This window comes from Mesoplodon mirus, assembly GCF_964341445.2.
Source record: "Mesoplodon mirus genome assembly, chromosome: 4".
Taxonomy (NCBI): Eukaryota; Metazoa; Chordata; class Mammalia; order Artiodactyla; family Ziphiidae; genus Mesoplodon; species Mesoplodon mirus.
The window spans coordinates 114,846,159-114,868,604 of record NC_138979.1 but is presented as its reverse complement, the minus strand read 5'-3'; the positions used below and the strand labels follow the sequence as shown (position 1 = coordinate 114,868,604).

Sequence of the window (22,446 nt, the reverse complement as noted above, 5' to 3'; positions counted from 1 at the left end):
TGGCATCATGGCCAAGCTATTGAAGGTCATCATCTCTTCTGTGATCCTGCACCTGCTCTCATGGTTCCCTATCTCAGCAAATGGCACCACTATCTAGCCAGTTGCCCTAGAGGAACCTGAATCAGTCTAGACTATTCCTTTCTTATCGTCCAGTCAGACACCAGGAACTTTGGATTTGTATTTCACAATTAGCTCTCAAGTCTGTGTCTGTTCCCCCTGGCCACTGCCTTAGTTCAGGGTTTATCTCTCTCTTGGCTTCAAACAATAGCTTCCAAGCACCTTGGCATCCCACCTCTCCAAATGCCACCCCCTCTCCCTCCCACCAAGTTATTCTCCAAACTCTGCGCATAAGTTCACTTTGGAAAATTAAGAGAGAGGAATATTTATTGTATGGACACCAGGTGCCAGGCTCTGAGCCAGTAGCTTTACATGCATAATCTCATTCAGTTTCACAATAGCCCTGTTTTACTGATGTGGACACTGAGGCTTAGAGGTTAAGTCATTTCTTCAAAGTCACACAGCTGATCAGCAGGAGAAATGGAATCTGAATCCAAGTCTTTCTGACTCTAATTACCAAGTTTTTTCCCCCCCTGCAATCCTATACTGTCTCCTTGATTTGTCTTTAAGGAAAAAATGAGATCATACCACTCTTAGGCTTAAAATTCCTTCAAGGCTTCCTACTACATGGCAACTGATGTCCTTCATAATCTGGTTCCCATTTATCCAATGGTATCACCCCCACCTCCCTACGTGCTGCCTTCTGTCCTATATATCAAACTCTGCAGTTCCCAGAGCACTTTTGTGAACCTTTCTGCCCTTCAGATTTAAATTAAACATCACCTTCTGTGTGAAGGTCAGTGTGCCCCTTAGAATTAACATCTGTCTCATCTATGTTGGTTCAATACTGTGTACATACCTATATTTTTGAATTAATCACACTTTATTGTAGTTGATTTTGTATCTCCGTAATCCTCACTGGAGTGTTAGCTACTTGAAAAAAGGACCCAAATTTCATTTTATTTTTAAAATATTTATTTATTTAATTTTGGTTGCGTTGGGTCTTAGTTGCGGCATGTGGGCTCTTCGTTGTGGTGAGCAGGCTTCTCTTTAGTTGTGGCACACAGGCTCCAGAGCGTGTGGGCTCTGTAGTTGCATCATGCAGGCTCACTAGTTGTGGCACAAGGGCTTAGCTGCCTCACGGCACATGGGATCTTAGTTCCCCGATCGACCTGGGATCAAATCCACATCCCCTGCATTGGAAGGCGGATTCTTAACCACTGGACCACCAGGGAAGTTCCAAAAGGACCCCAATTTTAGTCTTCTTTTTATTCTAGCTCCTAGAAGAATCTGGCCCATAATAATTAGGCACTTAATCAACGCTGGTGGAGTGAAAGAATGAATGAATCCCACATTTCTAATCCCCCCCCCATTCTTCCTTAACTTTAGGAAGACTGAACGAGGGGCTCCCTTGAGGGTTTCCTTATTCGATTCCCCTTATGTGCCTCACAGTTTTGCTCGGTTCTCTAGCCCTCCTCCTAGCCTGGTCCACCAGCTGGCCTAGTGTCCACAGCCACCACCAGGGGGCAGGGTGTGACCAGCCTTGCCTTGGTCTGCATTTTCTGATCCCCAGGGCCCTCTGGATCAGCCCTTGGATGTCTCACAAACCCACTGCAGTGGATGCTGGGGAGTGTGGCCCAGATCCCCCCTTCAGGATCACGGCATTCATTGAAACTGAGCAGGACCCCGTGGAGCCCTCACAGGTACAAGTCCTTTTTGTGTCCCCGGTTTCTTAGTTGTAGGAAAAAGGCTTCAGCCTCATAGACCTTCCCCGAGTACCAAAGGGCAGATTCAAACAGTTACTAATCAGGGAGGGGAGGTAAGGCAGAAACAGAGGAGGAACAGTCAAGAAACAATAGTGCAGCAATAAAGCAGGGCCCTGGTTCCTCCTCAAGGGATATACATAACAATATCTTTGAGCTCTTCTGCAGGAACTAACGTCCCCACTCAGGTGGAGAATGGTAACTTCAGGCTGAGCACAAGATCCTTGGAACACTGCCCTGTTATCTCATCACCAACCAGTCAGAAGAAAAGTCACATACCCTGCAGCTCCCACCCCAGATTTTGCCTATAAAAACTCCCAGAAAACCACTGGGAAGTTTGGGGTTTTTGAGCACAAGCCACCCTTTCTCCTTGCTTGGCCCTGCAATAAACCTTTCTCTACTCCAAACTCCAACGTTTCAGTTTGTTTGGCCTCACTGTGCGTTGCTGGGCAGCGAACTTGTGTTCAGTAACAGGGGCAGAGTGTGACCAGTTTTGCCTTAGCTTGCATTTTGTCCTCCCCAGGGCCTTCTGGGCCCAGCCATTGGACATCTCACAGACCCCCTGCAGTGGGTGCTGTGGTGTGCTGCCCAGATGCCCCCTTCAGGATCATGTCCCAGCGGCTGAGTGTTGGCTGCTGATGGTGCAAAGCTGAGCACTTCCCTGAGCACCACCTGTGGCTGAAGGGAGCTGTCTTGCCAAATGCCCCCTTTCCTGGGGCAGCTGGTATCCAACGACTGGTTGATGCAGGACTCCAAAGTCCTGGCCCCCTTGCCTCAATTTGTGACACTCTGAAGGTCCATCCAGCTCCAGAGCTCCTATGGGGTCGACTGAAGCCTCTGTTTCAGCTGTAATGCTTTTCAACTCTTCCCGCTGCCCAGTTGCACTTCTCTCACTGACTTGGAAAATCCTCCCAACAAATCACCTGTACACAAGTTTCCATCTCAGAGATTTTTTTGTTTTTTGGGTTTTATTCCAGCTTAAGATATCCCCCCAACTCGACTTGGATAACTGCATTAAACCCCTAATCTAACTCTGATTCCATTTTGGCCATCCTCCACCCTAGATCCAAAGTGATCTTTTCAGACACAATCTGATCATTCCACATCCCTGCTGAAAATCCTTTAGTAGCTTCTCATTGCCCTTTGAGTAGAGCCCCCACATCCTAAACTTGGCCTACAAGGCTCTGCATGATCTGGCCCCACCCTCAGCTACTGCCATTCTTCCCACTTTCCTTGGTATCTGCTTTCTGGTTACACTGGGTTTTTTTCAGTTTCATGAATGTGTCTACCTCTTCCCTGCCCAGAGCCTCTGCATACATTATTCCTGTGGCTTGGAATCTCCATCTTTTCCACACCACCAGGCATGGTCACTTCTTACTCCCTGACCAGTCTCAGTTTAATGTGACTTCTTAGGCGAGCTGTCCCTGCAATGCCACCCTCTCCCCCGCCCCCACGTTAGATTAGGTCCTCATGAAATAAAGTCTCATAGCCCCCTGCCCTTCTCCTGCATAGCACCCATCTTGTTATGTTAGGGGAACCACTGACCGAAACTGCCCACCCTGGCCAGGCACCACACTAACCCATTTGCATGAGCTGTTTTATGACAGGAGGTCCTGGTAAGGAACATGTAATAAACAAGCCACCACCAACCAGAAGAATTTAGGAAAGGTGAAAAGGTGACGCCAGTCCATATGTCCTACCAACCTCCCTGAATCCTCCTAGCTGGAATCCATCTTGGCTGAGTGATGCATGCACCACCAGGAAGGAACCTGTGTCAGAATGATGGCCAGAGACAGCCCAGAAACTAATCCCATCACTGTAAAACTCGAGACTGCGAGCCACGTGGCAGAGCAGTCCTCCTGGGTTCTCTTACCCTCCTGTTCTCCACCCAGGTACCCCTTCCCAGTAAAGTCTCTTGCTTTGTCAGCATGCGTGTCTCCTTGGACAATTCATTTCCAAGTGTTAGACAAGAGCCCATTCTTGGGTCCTGGAAGGGGTCCCTCTTCCTGCAACAGTTATAATGTTTTGTTTTGTTTTGTTTTTAAAAGATTTTATTTATTTATTTATTTATTGGCTGCATTGGGTCTTTGTTGCTGCATGCGGGCTTTCTCTAGTTGCGGGGAGTGGGGTCTACTGTTCGTGATGGTGTAAGGGCTTCTCATTGCGGTGGCTTCTCTTGTTGCAGAGCACAGGCTCTAGGCACGCAGGCTCAGTAGCTGTGGCACACGGGCTTAGTTGCTCCAAGGCATGTGGGATCTTCCTAGACCAGGGCTCGAACCCATGTCCCCTGCATTGGCAAGTGGATTCTTTACCACTGCACCACCAGGGAAGCTCTAATGGTTTGTTTCATTGTAGGCCCATCCCTAGCATATGTAGGGCCCGGGGAAAGAGTACAGATAGAGGCTCACAAACCTTGTGTTTAAATATTTTAAATGTATGATTCAAGCTAACAAACTATTAAACAAAATATATTCTACCTTGACAAATATACACACAGTGGTCTGGAATTTGGTTCAAATTTGGATTTTGTTTGGAATCCTCAAGATTCCACAGCAGAATGTGGTGGTGTGGAGAGAAGCAGCTTTCAGCCACTGGTCTTCAGGCCCACTTCTTTTCCCACCTATGACACCATATTCTACTTCTACACCTCATGTGCATGCATGTGGACCTCCTGTCTATACATCCCAATTCTGTACACAGCCTCCTGCAAACAGCCACCCCTTGGCCACCCACTGGGTTTAGAAATGTGTGTATGAGTAGTGTGATCTACCTTCGGGAGGGCAAACCCAGGAAAGAGGTCCATGTGGGCCCTAGAAGTGGGCTTGGGGATCTTTGGACAAGGAATTCCTAAGTATCTGGAGTGTCGTCCAGAAGGGGTTTGGGGTGTGGGCAGGGGATGCCTGGACCCCTCACTCCAAGGGACACAGCCAGAAGAGGGCCAGAGTGGAGCCTTTCAAAGCACAGGGCCTAGGGCACGGGCCACTCCTGCCTGGGCCTAAGGGCAATAAATTGACTTTTCTCTGGTTCATCAGTCTATAAGCTCCATGAAGACAGGGCTGGTGTCAGTCTGACTTACTGAGGTGTCCCTAATGCCCAGCACAGTGTCTGGTGAGTAGTAGGCGTTTAATCAATATTTGTCAGATGAATGAATGTATGAGGTAGACCAGGAAGAGGTTTGAGGATTTGGATCCATTACTGAAGATCTGGATTCCATAAGCCAGAACTAGAAATGAGAACGGGTGGTACAGGGCTGCAAAAATGGGGGTGCAGACAGAGGAGAACGGAATCCTGGATTACTGACTCTGTCTCCCGTCCTCTCCTTCCTCTTTGTTTTCTACCCCACTTCTCCAGGCCCTTTACCTGCCTGGCCCTCTCTCCCCATGATCCAGCATCCCTCTGTCCATATCCTTTGACCTTTTTGTCCTTTGTCCATTGCTCTTTCTCTATGGCCTGACCATCTATCTGTCTGTTCTTCTGTATTTGTTTCTAGTTCTCGGTCCCCAATTTATTTATTTATTTATTTATTTATATTTTTGGCTGTGTTGGGTCTTCATTGCTGTATGCGGGCTTTGCCTGGTTGCGGCGAGTGGGGGCTACTTTTCGTTGTGGTGCGCCGGCTTCTCATTGTGGTGGCTTCTCTTATTGCAGAGCACAGGCTCTAGGTGCGTGGGCTTCAGTAGTTGTGGCTCATGGGCTCCAGAGCGCAGGCTCAGTAGTTGTGGCTCATGGGCTTAGTTGCTTTGCAGCATGTGGGATCTTCCCGGGCCAGGGCTCGAACCCATGTCCCCTGCATTGGCAGGCGGATTCTTAACCGCTGCGCCGCCAGGGAAGCCCTCGGTCCCCAATCTTACTTTCCTCTCTCCCTTCTTCTACCACTTTTGCTCTTCTAGTCACTTGTTCCCATCACCTCTTACTCCCTCTTGATCCCCTCCCAGAAGCTTTCTTCTCCCTTTTAGTTCTCCATGGGCCTTTGCCCATCTCTTCCATGTGCCTATGTCCCTCTGTCTCCCTCAATCCAGATTCCTGGGGAGCCCCTGACTAGTTCTGCCCTCTCTCCCAGGTCTACACCTACAGCCTCCTTAGCTAAGTCTTCTTGCCTCCCTTCCTCTGTTTTGTCCTTCACAGAGTCCACCTGGTTTCAACTTTTTCATCCCCATTTCTCTGTCCCCAAATGTCCTTGAGCCAGTCAGTCTCAGCCTGCGTCCCCCTCCTGCCAGGAAAACCCATGAACCACTTCCTGGGTCCTCACTGACCAATGTGCTTCTTCTCTCTGTGTCCTTGGTCCTTTCCCCTGGTCCAGCCCTCACCCCTCAGACTCCTTTCCCTGGTCAGTGGTGCCTGGTCTGATCCCCGAGCAGCTCAACTCAGCCTGAGCTTGTTTAGTCTGACTCCTTCAGCCCATTAGCAGCTTAGCCCTCCCACCTCTCCCCTGAGCGCTCCAGTAAACAAGAGGATCAGCGCAGACCTGACAGCTGCTGGGGGGCAAGTGTCTGGCTAGACCAGACCAGGCCTGCAAAAGGGGCTGCAGTCAACACTTGCTATTCCTTCTTCACCAGGGAGATTCTGAGGTCTCTTTCCTGGGTATTTACCTTAGAACCACATTCTGTGTGCATGTGTTGGGCTCTGATCTCCATGGTCCCCATTCCCATTTTGTGACCTTGTTCCTAGGCCTTGGGCTTTTCGATTCTTCTGCGAAAACAGCACTAGATTCAGGCAATCACACCGAGAAGCCTTTCCACTTGAATGATGACAATGGTCTCTGCTCTATAAAATGGAGGCCAAGTGAGGGAAAAGAGATGTCCTCTGATGTTGGTCTTCTTATATGCGTGTAGAGAGCATGGTAGGAGAGACCAAACACACACATACACACACACCAAAGGAATCTGAGTTGACTATAGGCACTCTGTAGATCAGGGGTTCTCAAACTTCAGTGTTTATCAAATTACCTGGAGAGCTTAGTAAAACATAGATTTCTTTTGATCCCATCCCCAGAGTGTCTGATTCAGTAAGTTTGAGGTGAGGCTAGAGAATTGCACTTCTAGCAAGTTCTCAGGTGGTGCTGCTGGTATGGGGACCCCGGGCTGAGAACCACTGTCTTAGATCATCTGAATCTACCAGCTCTTTACCTAACACCTAAGGTTGGGACCAGGTTAATTTTTATCATTGATCCTTGGGGCTGATGGACACCCAGGTCTCTCTCTGGGTTGGGAAAGAGGACCTGTTAACCCCAGGGGAGTGTTTGGATGTCCTTAGAAAGTAGGAAATAGCTTTTAACTCCTGGAGTTCTATTCTAGTACAGACCCTATTTAAACAGCTTCAGACAGGTTTAAACATCTCCTTGGCTAATTCCTAGTATCTCTGTTCCAACTTCTACTTGGGGATGATAGCTCTAAGAAGTGTTAGGGGATTAGGCTGAAAATGTAGGTCACCCCCCAGCCATCTGGGAACCAGGAGGAGTGAGAGAGGAAGAAAGAGGGACAGAGACACACACAAGGAAAAGGTGAGGGGAAGCAGAGGGCAAATGAGGACAGTTACAAAAGTGTCTCTGATGGATAGGTGGTGATTGGATTTCAGTGTCTCGAGGTGTCCTGGAAGGAAGGAAAAGGGTTCCTCATTCCCCCTTCTGCTCCTGAAGCCAAGCTGGCCTGCCTGTCCTGGGGCTGGGTCCGCAGGAATTAGAGAGGCTGAGACTAGGATGGGCACGTCCTGGAGGGTTGTTTATCTTTCTGATGCCATAACTGTGAGGGGCATGAGGCCAGATAAGGTGGGAGTGAGGCAGGGAACAGAAAGGTGAGCGGTCCTGAAAACAGGAAACAGACCCAACAGGCCAGGTGAGAGTGGGCTTAGGAGAACTTATACTCCCCTAAAACACCCCCAGAGGATGCTGCGGAGCCTTGGAGGGTAAAGGTACTGGAAGCTTGTCTGGCCCTCTTTTCCAGTCCCGGGCTTTCAGTCACCAAGGGCTGAGGGTTGTGTCCTCATGAGGGTGCCGGCGGGGGCCAATGTGGCACTCTGTACTGGGGACCTGAGAACGGTGAGTCAGACCATCAGTGAGGCGCTTTGTTGGGGAAGATGCCCCCTTCCCTTCCTTGAGAACAGGCAGACTTGTCCTCTCCTCTCATTTCTTGCAAGCCCTCAGGCCAATGAGATATGCAAATGATCCCCTTACCTCATTGGTTGGAGGCCTGAGAACCATGGATGACCTCAGAGAGCTGGCCCTTTAAGAGTACCCAGTGGGCTCTGTGCCCACAGCCCCTTGTTCTGAGCACAGAGGCACCAGGCCCTGCTCAATGGGGCCTCCAGTCTCTGGGGAAGTTGTGCCTGCCTGGCTTTGACACTGACCAGTCATCTCTGCCATCCCTAAAGTGAGTATGTCTGAGGCCTACTTGGGTGCCAGGCCTCTCACCTAGAGCCCCCTCCTCTGACACCTGCTGTCTGCTTTCTGTTGTTTGTTTTCAGGAATCTGCACACTTCTGTCCCCTGCTCTACTGCCACCCTGACTGGCTTTATGTCCCTCACTGCTATCACGTCAGAAAGATAAACAGCCCTCCTCACTTAGCTTTTCATCCAATTCTTTCTGGACACCTCTCTCTATGTCTCACCTTCTCCTCCCTGCCAAAGATCAATTCCTTCAACTTGTGTTTTTGTTCCCATCCCCTCTGCCTTCTCAAGGGTGAGGGGCTCAGTAGATGGGGCAACACCTGGGACAGGAAGAGAGAGAGGACCTGTCCTTTCTGCCGCCTCTCTGGGCAGAGCCTGGGGGCCTGAGATGTGGTTGGAAAGTGGGTTACCTAGGTTTGGACATCGAGATGGAGCCAAACTCTAAGCCCTGGGGATGAGCACTCTCTGCCTTGTCCCTCCTGGGGCCGTTGGAACTGGGAGTTGGGCTCAAGCTTGGGACCTCCAGGCTGGGAAGGCTCTCCGAGGTCACCTAGCCAGAGGTGACTCAGGTGGGCACATGCTCCGTGGTTGATAACAGGGAGGAGGGTTCCTGGGTGACATAAGTTTGGGACACTGTGTTGAAGTTGAACAGATGGTTTACCGAAGGACTTCTCAGATTACTATGCTGCGGTGCTCTGTGAACCTGCAAGAGGCTCACAGGGATGGGAGGCAGCATTTCTCAGAATGATCTGCGCACAGACCCCTTCTTAGATATTTCTCAGACTTCATGTTTCACAGAACACTCCCTGAGAAATGTTAAAGTCTAACTACCTTCCTTGAACAGAAGGGGAAACGAGGGTCAGAAGGGGAAGGTGACCTGCTCAAGTTCATACAACATCGCAGGTCCTGGATAGAAGGAGGAAAACCAGTCTCGGTTGGTTTCTCTTGGAGACTAGCCTTGGGGAAAGATGGTCACCACTCTGTCCTGATCTTTCTAGAACTGATTCTGGGGCCTTTCTTTTTTTCCTTGAAAAGTCTCTTGCTTCTAGAAAAGGGATTCATCGATTAATCCATAGAATGAATGTGCATTGAGGGTCTACTATGTGCAAGGCTTTGGCCTGGGTGTTCTGAGAGAGAGAGATTACAGCATGTTATCCATCTATTTGAAAACCCACAGCATGTGTGCCTTTCCATTGCCCTAAAATATACACATACTCTGTCACAGTTAATTAAGCAACATTTTTTAATTGCTTGGAAATGAAATGATGCCTCTTGAGATGACAAAGATGCTCAGCATGTCCCAGAACTAGAGTTGGGAGTGCTGCCACAGTCTTTTGTTTTTCATAGATCCCAGAGGCACCAGTGGGCCAGAGGCTCTGCTATCCTCTTCTTCACTCAGGCTTTAAGCTGCATGCCCCCTGGTCAGGAGCCCCTGCCACCTAAGAAGTTGTCCCTCAGCCCGGAGGTGACTGTGCAGGGATCAGGCTGCGCCATCACCCCAGCTTTCCAGAACTCTGTCCCCAGGGCACTTGGGCTTTGGGGGAAGCGGATTTTGGTCAAGAAGGCTGGCAGGCAGCCTCCAGGTGCTCCAAACCTGTCCTCTTTTTTGCAGGTGCACCCCTCCTAATCCAGCCCCAGAATGGCACTGCCTCCCAGTCCCCTGGCCATGGAATATGTCAATGACTTTGACTTGATGAAGTTTGAGGTAAAGCGGGAACCCTTGGAGGGGCGATCTGGCCCCCCGACAGCCTCACTGGGCTCCACACCCTACAGCTCAGTGCCTCCATCACCCACCTTCAGTGAGCCGGGTACGGTGGGGGCCACCGAGGGCACCCGGCCAGGCCTGGAGGAGCTGTACTGGCTGGCCACCCTGCAACAGCAGTTGGGGGCTGGGGAGGTGCTGGGTCTGAGTCCTGAGGAGGCCGCGGAGCTGCTGCAGGGTCAGGGCCCAGTCCCTGTTGAAGGGCCCCACACCTACTACCCAGGGAGCCCAGAGGAGACCGGAACCCAGCATGCCCAGGTGAGTGATCAGCGAGCTGGTCCGAGGGAGGGCAGGGTGAGGGAGGAGGCCAGCCCAGAGAGGAAGGAGAGTCCCCGGAGAGGGTTACTGATTGGGAAAGGGGTAGAGGACAGGAGAAGGGAAGAAGGACTTTTAAAAGATATCAGGTAGAGAAAACTGTTTTCTGGCCCTTCTTTTTTCCTTTTTTCCAAATAGAGAGAAATGAGTAGGCTGAATCAGGAGGAAGAGGGAGAAGACAAGGTTAGAAGAGGATTGACCAAAAGGGGAGAGCTGAGAATTAAAGGGCGTCAGGAATGGTTGATTAAGGGAGGTATATAGATACTCAGTCTGGGGAACCACGGAAAGGGTTGTGCGTGGAATGGAGCAGAGACTGTGGGAACCGGAGTGAAGTTGGCCTTTTCAAGACTTCGTGCTGCCCCAGCCCCCAGCCTTCTCAGGAAGGATTGGGACTCATCCTATTAATTATAGACACAGACAGGGGTGTTGAGGGCATTAAGAAGTAATCCAAATCCTTGGAGGGTCACAGGGTTGCAGCCTTCAGGACAGGGGAGCGAGGTGTTCTGGAGGGGAAGGGTCTGTCTGGCCCGAGCCCACGGGACACACGTGGGCCAGGAGCCGTATGCTCATGACCCCTCTAGGTCAATGTGGGGTTCAGGGGCGCGACTGGCTCGCCCGACGGTGGTTGGGACACGCGGGGACCACCCAAAGGCGTCGGGGACCCGTGGCGGGGGTGCGGGGCAGGGGAGGGCGTGTTGGGACCTGGAAGGGGATCTAGACTGCAGGACAGATTCAGGGGAAGGCGCACATTCAGGTAAAGGTGGGAGCCGGGGGCGGAGCATTCCCGAGGGCGGGGCCGTGTGGGCGGGGCCACCCGAGCTTGGAGCAGGGCGGGAGCCGGCTCTGACTCGGGCCCTGCCCGTTCCCTCTGCAGCTGGCCGAGCGGTTTTCGGACGCGGCGCTGGTGTCGATGTCTGTGCGGGAGCTAAACCGGCAGCTGCGGGGCTGCGGGCGCGACGAGGCGCTGCGGCTGAAGCAGAGGCGCCGCACGCTGAAGAACCGCGGGTATGCGCAGGCCTGTCGCTCCAAGCGGCTACAACAGCGGCGCGGGCTGGAGGCCGAGCGCGCCCGCCTGGCCGCCCAGCTGGACGCGCTGCGGGCCGAGGTGGCCCGCTTGGCCAGGGAGCGCGACCTCTACAAGGCTCGCTGTGACCGGCTGGCCCCGAGCGGCCCAGGGCCGGAGGCCACGCCCACTTCTTCCTCTGAGCCACTGGCCCCGGAGTGGTGGAGTCGGTGGGCGGGTGGCGCGCACCACCCGGGAGGCGGCTGTACCATTCACTAGATGGTTACTGAGCGCCTTCTGGCGCCAGACACTCCTTTGGATGACCACACAAATATCCCCAAACTTCCTGGACCCTCAAGGCATGCTCCGACGTTAGATGCCAGTCATTTTCCGGAAGAGAGGTCCCCTTCCCTCACTCAGGACGTGCACAGAAACCCTTCACCTTCTGCTCCACTCTACATGACCAGGTCACTGAAGTCTGCAGGAGTCAGTGCCAGGCACTTGGGGAGAGCGGGGCGCAAGGAGGTGTGGATGATGCACAGTGAATGGGAGGTGAGGGAATGGTGCAGCTCCCGGCTCAGATTAGATTTTAATTCAAGGTTTTCAACCTGTAGTGCACTAAGGTGGTAATTAGCAATGAGGCTATGTTTTCATTCCAAGGCTTGTAACCTCCCCATTTTAGGACTACTGCATTTTCAAGATTTCAATTCCCAATATCAAGACAGACCAGGAACTCTACTCAAGAGGCTTTCTTGAAGAAAGCCCGTGGCCTGCAGGGCCCAGAGCAGCAAAGGCCTGAGGAGCTCTGGGGGTGGTTGGTGTGGGCTGGGAGAGAACCCTGGGCAGGAGTCTGAAGCCAGGGGTGCTAGTCTCAGCTCTGCCACAGGATACCTCACAGTCACCTTGAGCAAATCACTTGCTCCCTGGGTCTCGATTACCTCATCTAATCCTCATTTGAATTGGATGACTTCTGACACCTTTCCAGTTCTGGCCTCTCCGTAGTGTGGGAGCCCCAGTGGTCTCCCCAAGAAGCCCCGAATTCAGCCTCACCAAAGGGACTTTCTGTCCTGCTCCAGCTTCCTGACTGCAGCATAGGCCGCACTGGTCCTCTGTTGCTCCCTCCATGCTGCCTTGGCCTCCAGACCTGCATAGGTTGCCCCTGCTCCCTCCTGTCTCTCTGAGGGCTGAGGTGAGACTTTCCCCAGCCTGACAAGAAGCTGAGAGAATGCAGCTTTTGTGAATTAAACTTGAAGTCTAGGCACAACTGTACGCAATTGGCTAGATGTTCTTGCAATTTAAGAAGTGTTTATTCTATATCCTTGCTCCAGGCCTCTCTCTCTCTCTCTGTGTGTGTGTGTGTGTGTGTGTGTGTATGACAGAGAGAAAGAGAGAGGGAGAGGGAAAGCGAGAAGGAGAGGCTGGATAGCCCCCACCTGGGCGGAGTGGAGCATCTCAGTTCTGAAGCCCCAATGAAAATGGGGGAAGGGGTGGGGATTGGGCCAGATGGAGGCCCACCTCCACTGCATAGAAGCCCAGGAACAGTAGTGACCCAGCCAGGCCTGCCTGTGGCTATCCTGGCGGCTCACAGTCGCCATGGTAACCCAGCCCTCTAGTTCAGCAGCCTACAGAGAGAGTGGGTGAGGGCTCTGGGCTGGGAGCAGTTACCTGGGAGCAGCCTCTGTTGTAGGTCCTCTAAGGGAAATAATAAATGGGGAGAAGGAGTTGGGTGTGGGGGAAGAGCCTCCCATATGTCTCTCTTCCTTTCTGCCCCCTCTACCCACCCCCTCCCCAGCTGTCTCTTCCCATCCCCGTTCTTGTTCCCTCCTCCCCCTCCTCTAGCCGAGCTCGTCCCTCCTCCACTCAGGAGCCTGCCATGGGAGTCCTCTCCTCTATCTCCACCAGGATTTCTTTCTCTTCCCTTCTCCCTTTCCCACTGCTGGCTACTGGCCACCCTCTTTGGCTCTGGCTCCTCTCTCTGAGTGGCTCACGGCACCTTTAGCCTCTCCTCCTCCATCCCCTTCCACGTGCATTGTTGAAGGGAGAGGCTGGGGCAGGGAAGGTCCTTCTAGGAGCCCAGCTCTTCTTCCCTCACTCTGGATATCCCTCAGATCCTCACCTGCTCTCTACAGCTGTGATCCAGACCCACTACTGCTCTTGCCTGCCTTCCTTAACTGGCTGAGGCTCTGCACGGCACACATATGGGCAGAGACACCCATCCACACGCACCTACACCCGTACACACAACAGGGCTATGTTTACACACACTTGGGTCACAAGCTGAGGGTCACATGGATTCACCTCAAACAGAAGTTGCACACTCATGATTAAATGTGGGCCCTTTAGTCAGATGGGCCTGGACTCAAGTTCCAGGCTTACCAGTTCTTCTTTGACCATGGGTGAGCTTCAGTCAAGCTTCATTTGCTTTGTCAGGAAAATGGGGAAAACAATGGTAACTACCTAGTGAGAGTGAATGCATTTAAAACACACTAAGTACAAAGCTTCACACATGCTAAATGGCAATGTTTGCTATTGTTGTCAGTGTTATTAAGAGTACACAGGGGGCTTCCCTGGTGGCGCAGTGGTTGAGAGTCCGCCTGCTGATGCAGGGGACGCGGGTTCGTGCCCCGGTCCGGGAAGATCCCACATGCCGTGGAGCGGCTGGGTCTGTGAGCCATGGCCGCTGAGCCTGCGCGTCCGGAGACTGTGCTCCGCAACGGGAGAGGCCACAACAATGAGAAGCCAGCGTACCGCAAAACAAAAAAAATAGTACACAGGGAGTTCCCTGGCGGTCCAGTGATTAGGACTCAGAGCTTTCACTGCGGGGGTCCGGGTTCAATCCCTGGTCAGGGAACTAAGATCCCACAAGCCGCAAGGTGTGGCCAAAAAAAAAAAAAAAACAACAACAAAGTACACAGCTGGACTTCTGAACCACTAAAGGCCACACTCTGGAGAGTCAGGGATATGCAGAGCATGAACACACACACACACACACACACACATATGTACACACACACATTCACACACCAGGAAAACAAGGCTGCAAAGACCTTAGATACCCCCTCTGTATTCGTAATTCACTAGCAGACCTGCTGCCCTCCTTCAGTCCTGCACCCCATCCCTCCCGCCACTTCTCAGGCTGCCTCACAGCTGTGTGAGGGCTGGAGTTCAGCCCCTGGGAGGCTCAGCTGGGCTTCTCTGAAGACAGCTTAAGAGGGCATCAACTTGCCCCCTTGACAGCCCCTTATTACCCCTCTATCTCTGGTAATTAACCCTCAGGGGGCCTGGGCCCCCCTGGGGTTGGGAGGTGATGGTAGGGACTCCTCAGATCTCACTGGCACATAGTTGGGGTGAAACTGCAGAGCCACCAGGCTGTCTGGGGAGCTCTGGCTCAGAATTCAAAAGGTGCTGGTCCTCATTTCTTAATGGTGTGTGTGGGGTGCTATGGACTGCGCAACAGGCATCTGAGGCATGATGGGTAGAGGCTGAGGTGCTAGGAGTGGTTCCTTTTATTAATGGCCAGAAAGTCAGGATCACTGAAGAAAGTCACTGAGGGGCCACAAGGCTGAGGGGTATGGGGCCTGGAGAGATGGCGCAGGGCTCACCACTCACTTCCAGCACCCAGGGGACACGGCTGGTCCAAGAGGGAGAGGCACTGGTCACTTGAGTCACAAGGGTCAGGACAGGCACCTGGGGGAGAATGAGATAGTCATAAGCACCCTCGTCTACACCACACCCAGCCGGGATGGACTCCACCAAGATCCACCCCCCTAGTGTCCCAGGACTCACTGAGAGACTGAGGGAGTGTCGGTCCGGTTGTCGGCTGTCACAGGCTAGGGCTGGGCGTCGTGGCTGGCGTGCAGGACCTGGGAGGCCCGGGGCTGATGCCCTGGCTGGCGTAGTACTCCACCACCTGCCGGGGCACCTCGGCCAGGACGCACTTAGCTAGCGCAGAGGGTGCGGCCTGGGATGGGGACGGGGGTGTGGTTAGGGGCGGGAGAGTGGGGGAAGGAGGGGCTCAGGTAAGAGGCGGGGCTTCGGGTGGCCAGCTGAGCTCCATCGTCCTTCGCAGGACATCAATCAAGTGAGAGAGACGGGTCAGATTTGGGTGGCAGGAGGAGCTGAGGAGTCCTTCAGCTGGGAGGGGCCTCCGGGCACTCACGTCCTTGAAGTCCCGGAAGGGCACGAACTGGACGATGTCGCGAGCCGCGGGCACCCCTCGGGGGCAGCGCAAGGGACCGTCATCGCCGTCCAGCAGCCGCATGTCGGAGAAATCGGCGTTGCCCACGCCCACGATGATGATGGACATGGGCAGGCGGGAGGCGCGCACGATGGCGGCGCGAGTCTCGGCCATGTCGCTCACCACCCCGTCCGTGAGCACCAGCAGCACCGAGTACTTCTGAGGGCAGGCAGAGGGGGAGGAAGGGTCAGCTCTGCGGCCGTGGCACCGGCCCCAAGCCCGGGCCCGGGCCCGGGCCCTGGCCTCACCCGACGACACCAGGTTGCCCGCTTCGGCTGGGGCTCCTCACCGTGGCCTGGCCAGTACTCTGCTCCCGCTGGGCTGGCGCCGCCACGCGGTTGATGATGGGGGCCACGTTGGTGGGGCCATAGAGCTGGATCTGGGGCAGGCAACGGCGATAGGAGGTGATGACCCCCGAGATCTCTGTGGGCAAAGAGGTGAGGAGGGCAGAGATTAGCGGGAGCCCTTCCTGAACCCCCTTAAAGCAAGGAGGTGCTTCTCTGTCTGAGGACTGCCCTGCCACCAAGTTCTTCACTAAGCAGGAGAGTTGGATGGTCCAGGTGCTGGCAGAGTTGGGTGGGCAGATACTGGGCCAGGGGCTGGAAGTCTTAGCAAATGAAGGCAGGTGTTGGATGGGTGAAGGGGCAGGGAGCAGGGCCCAGGGGAATGGAGTCTGTGCTCCTACATGAGGTGTACAGGAGTAGGCAGCAAGCTGCATGCAGGGAGGCGGGGCTGGTGGGAATCTCCTCTCTTACCTTCACATTCAGGATTTTCCGGGTCAAAGTTGATAGCAAAGTCATGGGACACCTGTGAGGGTAGGGTGAGGCCAGCCAGGGGATGTTTTTCCTTCTTGTCTGACCCTCCCAACATCTGCTCCCTTCCCCTCGCACCCAGCCTACCTCAAAGTTGGGGGGGATTCGAGCCCCAAAGCCAAACGCTGGGAACCGTTTGTCACTGGGGAGAAGAAAAGTCTGTGGGGGCCCATTGGGCAAGGCGTCCCTGCCTGTCCAACACCCCGACCTCCTGCTACCTGTCGTAGTCCTGGCAGATGCCTCCCACTGCACGCAGGGCCTGCAGGTAGTGGTTGGGCTGGCGGGTGCTCAGGCAGTGCAGCGACTGGCTGCTCCTTGGGTCCCCGTTGGAGGCGGTGAAGTCAATGGCCACCTGGTGGAGACGCGGAAGGTGTTATGGTGCATCTGTGAGCGCCAACAGAGAGACTGGGCCAGAGCTAGGGCCTATAGGGAGGCCTAAGGTGAATCTAAACAAGCCCACAGGTAGTCTCATCATAGAGTCGGGTGAGGGGAACAAGCTGACCACACTAAGGCTCATGAGAGGTCCAAGTAGGGGCAGTGAGGATTCTGGGCTCTTTCTCTTCACTATGGGCCTAGCCCCTCCCCCTTGGCCACGTCCCTGTCCCCTGGGCCTTTACCGTGAAGTTGATCTGGCAGCCGCCCATGATGTAATCCAGGAAGGTGTGCACCTTCTCCACCTAGTGGGAAGAGGGGAGTAAGGTGGAGGGATGGTCCCTTGAGGATGAAGCTGGGTGGGGCTTCTGCAGGAGAAAGGGAGGGGCCAGAGTTTTTGAGGTTGAAGTTGGTGGTGGATAGGGCAAGGGTTCTCAGCTCCCAGGAGCAGAGAAATGATCTTTGAAATGAGGGCAGGGTTGAATCTGAGGTTGCCTCGGGGGTCGGGGTGGGGCAGGGCTTGAGGCGGGCACTGGAATTTACCGTGCATTGGGCCAGCACTACGGTCCCTGAGCTCTTGTAATTCTTCTTCTTGTCCCGGTACTTGGGGTTGATACAGTCCCACTGCATCTAGACCCCACATACCCCACAAGCCCAGGGTCACATCACGTGACCCTTCCTCCCCCTTCCAGCGGAGCCTCCCAGATTGAGACCGCCATGGCTCAGTCCTCAGGCTGAGCCCAGGGCTTTCCACCCTCTCCACCTCCTATCACGTGTGGGGGGGCTCTTCAGCATCACCCTCAGGATTCTCCCAGGGATCTTGGTGGGGTTCTGGCTGAGGGTCTTTGTGGCACCTCCTGCCCAGGGTTTGCTGTTCCTTCCTGCATCTCCTGGAAGGTGCTGGTGAACTCGCCGATGAAGTCATGCTTCCCGCTGGAGTCATAGTCATACACCAGGAACTGAGAAGGCAAGGGGGGTGGGGCGGTCAGGGTCAGGGAGACTTTGCAGAGGTTCCTGGGGGCAGGAGGAGGGACTCAGGGCGGTAGGGGTCCAACAGTCACTAGGCCCAAACAGATGTCCTCAACCTGCCAGAGAAGCCACTTGCTGGATTTCATCCTTTGGCTCAGTCCGGCAGGGACTTTGGCCTCTGCTAGAAGGCACACACAGAGGAACATTGAGCTGTGACTGGTTCTTTACCCGCACTGGGAAGGGGTATCACGTGGGGGAGAGGGAGGGGCTTGCCACACTCGGGGGTGGCGGTGGGGGAATGGTCTCTGGCAGAGGCCGGAAGCTCCAACAAGCCACCCTTGTTTGCGGGGGCCTCACCTTGAGAGGCCGGTGGACATCGCAGCTGCACAGCGAGTGCAGGGACAGACGGAACGGCTCCCAGCTGGGGTTCAGATTGTTCTTCACCACCTTGAAGAGGCACAGAGAGCTGGTCACCCCCGATCTAGTTTCCCCTGCTCTGCCCTTCCTCTCTCCTTCCCCCCAGCCCCAGGCACCAACCTCTGTCCTCCAGACCAGCTGGTCGCTCTGGTCCCCATTGGTCTTATAGATCTCCATGAATGGGTCAGACTTGCTGAACAGATCCTGGGGACACGGGGGAAAGCGTCCATGAGCCTGGTGAGGTCTGAGGGGGAGGCGGCTAACACCAAGAAGGGAGCAGAGCTGGACCTGGGGTTTGTCCTGAGGAGGGGGCTGGGCTCCCTAACACTAGAGAGGCGGACCTGCACTCTGGGTTTCCAACCTTGTTGTCCAGCTTGTGGGCCCTGAAGGTGAGCTGCACATAATCATTGGTGCCAGATACCTCTTCGGCCACGATCTGCAAGGAGGACACAAATGACAGGATTCCCCCGACCCACTCCCACAAGGCCCTTTCCCTTAGGTGGGAGCTAGCCCTGGGCATGATGTCACCATGGATGTCCATGCAGGGGCATTGAATGCCCCGCCCGAGGGTGAGTACAGGTGACTTTGCCTACCGTGATGGTGGACTTGCCCGCGTTCTTCCCATTCTTCAGTAGCAGCGGCTTAGTGACCTTGGTCTGTGACACAACCTGGGGATGGAGGGGGAGGGGGACCCAGCTGTGACGCCCCCCCCTGCTTTGGCCAGGGTACAAGGGACAGGGTAATAAGTGCCCTTTGAGCTCTCACAGGGGCTGCACTTGGGCTAGGATTGGACTTAATTTCCGCGGCAACCTTAACGGGTAGGCACTGTGACCCGCATTGTTTAGATGAGGGAACTAAGACTCAGAGAGGTTAAATATCTAGCCCAAGGATGCACAGCTGGTGAATGGTGGAGACGGGGTCCAAGCCCCGACTGAACTAGCTCCAGAGCTTATCCTCTGTCTTCTTTTGGCTTCCAGAGGCAGAGCGATGGGGGTGGGGGTGGGGTGGGAATGCAGACCTGGCCCAAGGTGCACTCGGTAGAGCCGAGGAAGGTGTCATTGCGGGGGCTGGTGGCTCCGTCCTCCGCGTCAAACACGTGGAACTGCAGGGGCTGCTTCTCCTCAAAGAAGTACTCGAGGGCCAGCACCCGGGAGAAGACAGGGCTGGAGCAGGAGCGCAGCACCTCTGTGCGCTCCACCTGCGGCAGAGGGGAGCGTGTCCTTTGGGAACCCGGGCTGCTTTATCTTGCCCTGGACCACCCCGGTCTTGCCTGCCTTCCTCAGGCTTCCGCACCCCAGCGACTAGCTCTTCTCTCCCTGGGCTGAACCCTAAGCTCAGGGTGCTGCCAGCCCCCAGGATCATCAGCCCGCTGGGGCTCTCATATTTGGGAGCGGTGCCACTGACTTCGGGGGCGATCTCGGCACCCAGCGGGACTCTGTGGGCTTTGGAATCTGTAAAATGGTCTGTGTGTGTAATGATGGCACCCCCATCCGCAGGGTTACCCACACAGCCTGGAAGAGGCCCCTGGGAGTCCTGACAGTCCCCCACGAGGCTGTCACTGCCCCCACCAGCCTCCTCCCTCTCAGTCCCGGAGGTGAATGAAGGAGATCCCAGCCGCTCTCACCTCCACCCACTGCTCATCGGAGTGGAGCTTGAGCAGCACGCAGGGGTGGGGCTTGGTGAGCGTGTCCCGGTCTAGGAGGCCGTGGCAGGACACCCGCAGCTCCACTCTCGAGGCCCCCAGCGTCATGGCTGGGGGCTCAGGCACCCATGCCATCTCCGGGTTGGACATGTCACTGTGGGGACAGAGCAGATGGCCTGGACGCTGGAAGGGGAACCCCTGCCAGGGGAGGGGTCTGCCTCTGGGAGCCACGGCCCCACCCCCTTGCCCTTCTCCCTGAGGCCCTGGCATCTCATGGACCTGCTTCCCAGTGACCTCGCTCAGCTTCCCCTGAGCACTGAGCTGGCGAGGGTGGAGGACCCGAGCCCCCCACTCCTGCACAGTCCAGTGCTCCTGTCACCCCTGCTGGCCTCATATGCGTGGATGGGGCTGGAGAGGGCTAGAGGGCTGGGGGGGTTCCTGGCAGCCTTGCTCCTGGGCCATCAATTGATCTACACTTTCTGCTACCTCAGCACCTTCTGCTATTTCCTGACTGATGTCTGAGTCAGCGCTGCACTCAGTCTCGGCTCAAAGGAGCTGAACTGGGGCAAGGGGTCCCTGCCAGTCTGAAGAGGATGGTCAGGAATGGAAGCTGCAGTGGGCAGGAGGAGGCAGATTGGAAGGTACCCTCCGGGGCTGTCCCCATCCACCTCCCCCGACTCACCTTCTGGTTGGCTGACAGAAAGGGAGGGATGGTGGGCTTGCAGAGTGAGAAACAGAGCCCAGTCCCTGCTGAAATCTCCTCCAGGTTCCTGGCAGTGGCTCCCACTATGACAATGCTGGCTTTCCTCCCCACCTCCCCTGTTCTCACACTTCTTGGCAGCACTGGCACTGTCTCTTAGCGACAGGATTTTTGGGGAGCCTCGGCCCCCTCCATGCTGCCCGTGGGATGCACGCACACCACCCTCCCCCAGCAGAGGCACCAAGCTTTGGGCAGCAGCAGGCAGGGGTCCGCTGGCTTGAGTTCATGGCGGGGCCATCCATCTATCTTTGTCTGTCCACATCTCAGGGTGAGGCTGTCTGATCCCATGTCGTGCTTCCCCAGCGAGTGTCTGTTGGTGTGTCTGAATGCCCCCACCCCGTGTCTGTCCCCTAGTCGGGTGTCTGTCTTCAGGAGGGTGTGACAGTTCCCGTACCTCCCTCAGAACTGGGACCCTTCCCTGGCTGGGTACTCCCTCCCCACAGCATGTGCCTTTCTGGATACGTGAGGGAGGGTCTGAATTGAAGGGGTCCTCTGCATTCCAGCCACAAGTCTCCCAGCTCTCACAGGTCCCCTGAGTTGGGCAGGGGCATGTGATGGTGAGGGTATCGGGCAGGACTAGAGACCTCTCTGGAGGCTGGGGGCGATGTTGTTATGGAGACTGGGCCAGGCTGGACCGGGCTGGGGCTGGGCTAGGAAGGAAGGGTGGGCTCACCTGGGCTCTAGTCGGGGGATCCTCTCTCCAGCTCTCTGGCCCTGGCCCTGACTCCTTTGGTGTTCCAGCCGCTGGCGCAGGCTCCGGCTCCGGCTCTGCAGCTATTTATGGGGCCTGGATGGGGAGGGGTTGGGGGGGGCCGCAGCACCAGCTCCCCCCCCCCCCCCGCACAGACCGGTTGGGAGGGAGAAGAGGGGAGGGGCAGGGCCACTGCCTAGGAGGAGCCACAGAGCCGGAGGAGGAGGGCGGGCTGGGGGTGGCTCAGACGCAGGACCCCTGCAGACAGTGACACACATCCTCCCCTTCATGCCACACCCACACCCTGCATCACAGAGATGCACACGTTGCAGTGGTGCGTGCACGCACACACATTCATGCCGGGAAGTGATGGAGACATATGCACACACAACTCACAGGCTCACACGTATCTTGACACAAACAGGTGCCAGCACATAAACTCACCGTGACACCATGACAGTTACAGCCCTACGGATACACATAGGGAAACACACCCAGTCTCACAACACTCTCTGTATCACATTTGTTAAGGACATTCACAGTCACATATAAAAGAACACTGGGCTATACTTGTCACACACAACATACTCTCATTCACGCCAACCAACCCGAATACGACAGAATGGAGATCTTCACGTGCTTCTTAAAAACCATCGTGTACCATGCTAAGGCTCATAGCTTTGAGAATTCAAAGTTCCCTAGCCACCTTTTAACAGGGAGACGAGGAAATGGACACAATTGCTTAAGGGCACACAGTGTCACATCCTGGTCGCGAAGCCCCCTGAAGATAGGGGGAGATGTGCTGGACTGATTCCTGAGGCATCTTCCTGGTACCCACAACTCCCCCCTCCACCCCGAGATTCAACTCATATGGCCACATCCTTGTGGGACGGGCCGTGCCACACACAGATCTCGAGGAAACAAGACAATCATTCTCTAGTGAGGCCAGGGGAAGTGAGCAATTGCCCGGGAAGCTGCACGCCACGCGTGAAGACATTTGGGTACGTGGTGATCTGGGATGAGTATGACAGAGGGGTCACCAAGACGTCTTCACCCGCCATCCCCAAAACTGCTTGTGTATTAAGATAGCAGCCATTTATTGAGCATCTCCTGGGTGCCAGGCACTGTGCCAGAGGTTGGGGCTACACAGGTTATTAAGACCCAGCTCCTGCCCCTGGGGGAGGTGCGTGTATATGGAACAAAAATCACACAGAGATGATCAGCCAATGCACAAATGCAATGAGGTATGACAGGTGCAAAGTATG

The 22,446-nt window shown here is 54.9% G+C and overlaps 2 protein-coding genes across 2 annotated transcripts; one reads left to right on the top strand and one right to left on the bottom strand.

Moving 5' to 3' along the window:
* Positions 1-9,834: 9,834 nt before the first annotated feature.
* NRL (neural retina leucine zipper) lies at positions 9,835-11,484 on the top strand (the record flags this gene model as incomplete). The annotated part of the gene is given in 3 exon segments (XM_082619284.1): positions 9,835-10,221; positions 11,153-11,453; positions 11,456-11,484. Coding segments are annotated over 3 exon segments (711 nt in total). The 5' UTR covers positions 9,835-9,840.
* Positions 11,485-14,926: 3,442 nt separating this feature from the next.
* Positions 14,927-19,880, bottom strand: CPNE6 (copine 6; the record flags this gene model as incomplete). Its single annotated transcript, XM_082618845.1, has 16 exons — positions 14,927-14,968; positions 15,068-15,242; positions 15,441-15,677; positions 15,808-15,941; positions 16,274-16,325; positions 16,418-16,472; positions 16,549-16,682; positions 16,948-17,007; positions 17,246-17,332; positions 17,557-17,661; positions 18,029-18,118; positions 18,209-18,292; positions 18,450-18,524; positions 18,682-18,756; positions 19,107-19,286; positions 19,713-19,880. The coding sequence occupies 15 exons, from the start codon at positions 19,878-19,880 to the stop codon at positions 15,105-15,107; spliced, it is 1,674 nt and encodes a 557-aa protein (XP_082474971.1). The 3' UTR covers positions 14,927-14,968; positions 15,068-15,104.
* Positions 19,881-22,446: the final 2,566 nt, after the last annotated feature.